We start from the raw sequence: 6,429 nt of genomic DNA on the forward strand, positions 1-6,429 counted from the left end.
GCACACGACTATTAAAAGGGATTCTACCACTAAATCGCTTTTTTTTTTTTTTTTTTTTGCTTTAGACATCGGAATAGCCTCTAGAAAGGTTATTTGTCTCTTACCTTTAGACGTGGTCTCCGTGGCGCTGTTCCTTAGAAATAACGGTTTTAACCAGTATGCAAATGAGTTCTCCACAGCAAAGAGGGCGGGCTCCAGCGATCAAACGGCGATGGGGGCGTCCCCACTGCTGCCAGAGAGCTCTCTCCAGCGACGCCTCCATATTCAGCTGCAACCCCGCCTCTTCTGTCTTCCGTGTCAGTCCAACCTCCGATGCCTGCGCAGTGCACTCCTGTATTGAACTACAGTGGCATTTTTGGGAGGCCGCTCTTGCAGTTCAATAGGAGCGACTGCGCAGGAAGACAGAAGAGGCGGGGTTGCAGCTGAAGAAGCATGCGTCACTGGAGAGCTCTCTGGCAGCAGTGGGGACGCCCCCATCGCCATTTGAGTGCGCCACAGAGACCACGTCTAAAGGTAAGAGACGAATAGCCTTTCTAAAGGCTATTCCAACGTCTAAAGCAAAAAAACAAACAAAATGATTTAGTGGTAGAATCTCTTTAAGGAAGACATTGGAACGGTATAGGCTATAACATAGCTCCAGAGAGCAATGAAAATGGTCAAGGTGACAAAATGTGCCGCCATTTGCAAGTTTTTACAGTCTTGACGCCATTTATGACCATTTTTGCCTCTAAACAAGAAATAAAATACAGACTACAGACACAGCCATAGTTGAATAGAATGGTGAAGCAGGAAGACCACAGCTTCCTGCTCCACCACAGTAACACAGTATTCATAGTAACTGAGAATTATACTGTGTGGGTAGGCCCATAGGTGAGATCATTGTACTGTGTGTGGAGCAACATGGGGTGGAAGTGACTGTGTGAGCGAGCCTAGTCTTGGAGTGAGCCTTTGAATTCTGCTGCCAGAGAGGGAATTAAAACCGCTGTTAGTAATGCCAGTCTTAATAAGTTCCACCCACTTATCACTGTCCCCAGTAATGCTCACTACCTAAATCAGTATGTCTTCGGAGTATGGGATGAAACTGGAGTACCCTGAGGAAACTCAAACATCTTGTGAATGATGTCTAGGTCCAATTCAAAGCCAGGATGAGGTGAAGAAAATTTTAAGTCGTTTCAGCAATTATTATAAACTTTTAATCAGTGAGTGAGAGAACCTGAGATGATATCCTCATTTTCACTGTGATGATGTATAAAGACTTTGGAAACACGGTGAAGGTGTTACTGTAGTCACAAAGTTCTGGATTCATCATTTTCTGGTGAAAGTTCTATATTTTTATTCTTCTGATTTCTTCATATTACACAAGACACAATTGCCTTACAGAATTTTGATTTTTTCCAGCTTGCACTGCAGTGCTGTTCCTCCCGACACATTTAGGGGTCCACCTCTTTCTTTGTCATGTAGCTGAATTCATGGTCGGACCACGCTTGCTTTACTTGGTATTTCTGCCTCTCACAAATGTTTTCACTCCCCCTTCTCTTGCTGTTTTTGCTACACAATTTTATCAAGATTGATGTGGCTTTATCACTGATGTTCTGTCCTGCTGCTGATGCTCTGAGGCATTTTTGGAATCCATTCTTTTTGCGGTATAACATGATTCCTTCATGTAATGCTATAAAGCATTCATTCTCTAGAAGTTTTCACTTTCTATTCCTGTTTAAAGGGATTCTACCATTAACTTTTTTTTTCTCCCTAACACGTCGGAATAGCCTTAAGAAATGTTATTCTTCGCCTACCTTTAGTTGTCTTCTCCGCGCCGCCGTTCGGTTAAAATCCCGTTTTCCGTGGATATGCAAATGAGTTCTGTCGCAGCACTGGGGACGGGCCCCAGCACTCAAACAGCTGAGGGCATCCCCAATGCTGCGGAAGAACTCTCCAGCACCGCCTCCATCTTCTTATGGAACAAGGTCTTCTTCCAGGGTTTGGCTTCAAACTTCTAGTCCTTGGGCAAAGCAGACTGCGCATGCCCGCCAGCCAAAAGAAAATGGCCACTTACACAGTATTGTAAGCGGCCATTTTCTTGTGGCCAGCAGGCATGCGCAGTCAGCTGCCTGAGGCTTAGAAGTTTGAAGCCACCGCCAGAAGACCCGCTCCTGAAGAAGATGGAGGCGGCACTGGAGAGTTCTTGGGGACGCCCTCAGAACTGTTTGAATGCTGGGGCCCGTCCCCAGTGCTGTGAGAGAACTCATTTGCATACCAACGAAAACCGGATTATATACCAAACGGTGGCGCGGAGAAGACATCTAAAGCTCCATCCTCTCTCACACTGCTGTTGCGATTCACATATCAGCATATCCAATTGGACAGTGTACAGTAAGTGACATAACCTTTATCCAATCATAGTGTGAAATACAATGGCACGGATGCAAATTAACCAAACTAAATCAATAAAGAGCAAATTCGCATGGAATTGGGACCCCAGGTTTCCGTCCGAAATTGGTGGAGAGAAAAGTCCTGCTTGCGAACGGTCACCCAATGCAGATGTGTCCGTAGCCTGATCCAGCTTTTTTAAAATATGGGTCATTTTTAAAATATAATTCAGTGCACAACACTTCCTAATACATAGCCTATTTACATTTGGCACAGTATATCAGATTTATTTTCAGGTCACTGCCCACGGCAGTGATGTTTCGTTTACAAGCTCACTATCCTTCCCTATGAGCAGTTCAGCCAGCAGAGGAAATGTCATAGCAGACCTCAGATGTGGGAGTTATTTATTACCAGGTCAGATAAATGGAGGAGAAAAGTTAGGCACAGCCTAAAGAAGAAATGTGACAGCACAGACTTCAGGAAGGGAGTTTGCACACAGGCAGTGTGAGTGTTTGAGCGTCCTATGATTTAATTCAAGGGCAGAGTGGACAAGGGAGGGATAAACACAGAGAGGAAAGATGAATCATGGGAAATGTAGTTTTTGCCACTGATTCATTACACGTAAATTTACTTGAGAAAGGAGCCTAGAGTTCTGAAACGTTGTAATCTGTCATTATTAGCCATTAAAAAAAGGTATCAACTACTGAAGACTATCAAGTTTTTTGTTTTTTTTATATTACGTAAATCACAGTGATACAAAAAGAAGAAATAAAGTCAATGAAAAGTTGCACAAGGGAGCAGAGTATTTATAATTGCTTGGGATGCATTTTCAGATCATTTCTGGAGGCTGGATATCCCCTTTAGTACATGAACAACACAAAAAAAAAAAATTACAGAAAAAAAAGTTTTGTTTACCATGCTGAGTTACTTCTAACACTATGATCAAATGATCGCTGCCCTATCTGTTCTGCTCCATTGCAAGACCAAATGGACAGCAAAGAATCATAAAGGACCACAATAAGGTCCTTCCGGTGTCTTTTTTTTTTTTTTTCCTGAAATCACTGGGCGAAAAAGTTAGGCTTATAGGACTTTTTCATCCAGTAATTTGTGACTGACAATGTAATAGAGACTCCAAAAGCAGACATGAACAAAGCCTTACATAGAAGGATTTAGGTTATGGACAGGAGAGGGGAAGGCGGCTGCAGGAAAAGAACATCCATACTGCAGCAGCTGCAAATGGCAACTAAAATAACTATAATTCCACTATATCTTGCAACCTAATGCTCTTCTATTATGTAGTATGAGGCAATAAATCAATTGCTAGCCAGCGGCAGCCTCATCTCCTCCATAGACTTGTGTGCTAGGCCCTATACAGATATGGATACCTTTAGAGATATGGGAAGGAAACAGACTGATAAGTGGAGGAGAGAACAATACACTTTAATAAGATATATTACAAGGTTTTTTTTATATTTTACTGCACACTCTTCACACATACAAACTGATCTTACTGTATAATTGGAGGTCTACTTTAAAGAGAATAACCTGGTAATAAGGCAATGCACCCTTTGCTCCACTCATCTCTATGGGACTGCCAAACCGAAGTCAAATACAGTGCTCAGTTATTGCCAGGAGGGCCATACAAAAGAATGGAGAAGCAGAAAGCATGTGTGTCCAGGTTACATTCAAAACCAGGGTCCCAGCACGTACCCCTAACCAGTGCTTAGGGTATTCCTTGTGATTAGCAGGCTAGTTATTATTACACACCGTACATATCAGACTGTGGTCAGATGATCCAAAATATGACTATTAGGCTATAAGGTGACTTTGGCTAAAACTCCCACCAGTGGTCGCCCTGTGATTCTTTTGCTAATGTTGGTGAATTGAGCAGCAGTGTGACCTCTAGTCTGAGCGAGACCAAAATCACTGTGTAGCCCTAACCTAATACATCATTCACATCCCCATCATGATATATCAGATCCATCATGTCTAACAGATCTCACTGATGCAGCATTCACACTTGCTCTGCTATCCGCCCATGGGGTTTCTGTCCTAATCCCCGGAAAACCTGCATAGGGGACAGACTGGATTTTTAAAGCATTACGTCGGTAACCGTATGTGGACTCTTTGTGGTGAAACCGTTTTTTTTTTTTTTTTTGCATGGACACAGAGTCGAACATGCATCATGCCTGCCCTCACATGATGACGCGAGTCATCAGTGGTTGCAGTCAAAAGGAAGAGGACGCCGGCGGCTCTTCATGGGTAAGTATAAGATTGTGTGGGTGTGTATCAGTCAGTCATACTGAAGAACATATAATACTGGGGGAGATGTGTACTGAGGAGCATATAATACTGTGTGTGTAGGAGTACTGAGGAGCGTATAATACTGGGGATGCGTACTGAGGAGCATATAATGTTGTGTGGGGGGTTCTGAGGAACATATAATACTGGGGGAGTGTACTGAGCAGCATATAATACTGTGCATGGGGGTACTGATGAGCATATAATACTGGGGGGTGTAATGATAAGTATATAATACTGTGTGTTGGTGTTACTGTGGAGCATATAATCCTGTGGGGGAGCTACTATGGAGCGTACAATACTGTGTGGTGGGCTACTGTGGAGCATATAATACTGTCTGGGGTCCCTTCACTATGAATATCACACAGTATCTGTTTTATAGCAGCCATGCCATTAGTACAGGATGTAAGAACACTGCACGATCAGTATAAAACAGATCCTGTGCAATGTAAATAGTGAACATTAATTGTTCATTGTACTAAATGCAGAGAGCTTTAGGGCTAGTTCACACGTGGGCAAAGGGGCGGATTTTGCTTCAAAATCCGCCCCTTTACAATGGAGGTCTATGCAGACCGCCAGGCTTCTTTTTTCCACTAGTGGCGGGCTGCTGCTAGCGGAGAAAAGAAGCGACATGTCCTATCTTCAGGCGGAAGCCGCGGTGCGCTGGGCCGCGGCTTCCGCCTAGTGGCAGCACCCTCCTATGTCTGCTCATTCATTTGAGCCGACATAGGAGGGGAAAGCCGCGACCACGATGGTCGCGGCAGGCGGGTTTTGACCAGAGAGAGACGTGGCGAGCCGCGTGTCTCTCTGTGTCAAAAGCCGCGCGGACGGTTCACATGTGAACTGACCCTTATATTTCAGTATAAAGTTGTTTGTATTATTGAAATCTCTGTAAAGCCCCATTCACATGACTGTAATTTGTGAGTCTGTAACTGTCCGCAATTGTAGATCCGCACAATATTAAGTATGAATTGCCGCGTTGGCACTTCACAATAATTTAGTGGGCTTTGGGTTGCAGTTTGGGCTCTCGATCTCTAAAAGGTTTGCCATCACTGGTCTATAAGGTGTTTTTTAGGTGAACAGGGTTTCCGTCCTTCAGGTCCCCATGTGTACCCAGGGACAGTAACGGAGCCTTATATTGTGGACGGTCAGGCGGCATCACTGTAATGGGAAAACAGGCGCAGCACATACAACTTTTCTAATCAATCTCCAACATCGCAAATGTGAACAGGGCCTAAGAAAAGGAACACACAAATGGATGAAAAGTAGCTTTACTTACAATGACCTGCAGCACCGGCTTGCATGAGGTATCGCCTTGTAAGATTGTCTGGAACACAAGAGAACAATTTACTATAAATAAAGTTATAAGCAGGGCGATCTGTATACAACTCAGCAGAGATGAGAAGTCATTAATCTCTATAGGATAGGATATACACTAACTAGTCACCATATGTCTCTATATAACATACACACAGTGCACAATGGCCACTCACCGCTATGGAGCCCTCACTCAGCTTCGGTAGCGCCATCCTGAGCACACACTGCACTCGCCCTGAGCCCGCCGCTATGTCCGGACCTGTCTGTGCTCTCTGCGCGCCGAGTTCACCTCAGTCGCTGGCGCCAAATCCCACGTCCAGTCACACTGAGGCTGCCAGTGACGTGACGCAGGAAGTTTCACCGCTTCGGCCATCTTTGTTTTGGGAACAGCCAAACTAGAACTGCATTATAGTGTCTTGTACATGAGGAGAAGCTGTACAGTAG

At 44.3% G+C, this 6,429-nt stretch overlaps 1 protein-coding gene across 1 annotated transcript in view; it reads right to left on the minus strand.

Annotated features, from left to right (window-relative positions):
* Positions 1 to 6,288, minus strand: part of RPA1 (replication protein A1) — a 47,084-nt gene extending 40,796 nt beyond the window's left edge. Inside the window, exons 1-2 of the mRNA XM_075263614.1 lie at positions 6,162 to 6,288; positions 5,948 to 5,995 (exon numbers count right to left, since the gene is read on the minus strand). Coding sequence (XP_075119715.1) covers positions 5,948 to 5,995; positions 6,162 to 6,197 — 84 coding nt within the window. The 5' untranslated portion in view covers positions 6,198 to 6,288. The remainder of the gene's footprint in view (positions 1 to 5,947; positions 5,996 to 6,161) is intronic.
* Between the last annotated feature and the right edge of the window lie 141 nt (positions 6,289 to 6,429).

The sequence above is a fragment of the Leptodactylus fuscus genome, chromosome 2 (genome assembly GCF_031893055.1).
Source record: "Leptodactylus fuscus isolate aLepFus1 chromosome 2, aLepFus1.hap2, whole genome shotgun sequence".
In the NCBI taxonomy this organism is placed as follows: domain Eukaryota; kingdom Metazoa; phylum Chordata; class Amphibia; order Anura; family Leptodactylidae; genus Leptodactylus; species Leptodactylus fuscus.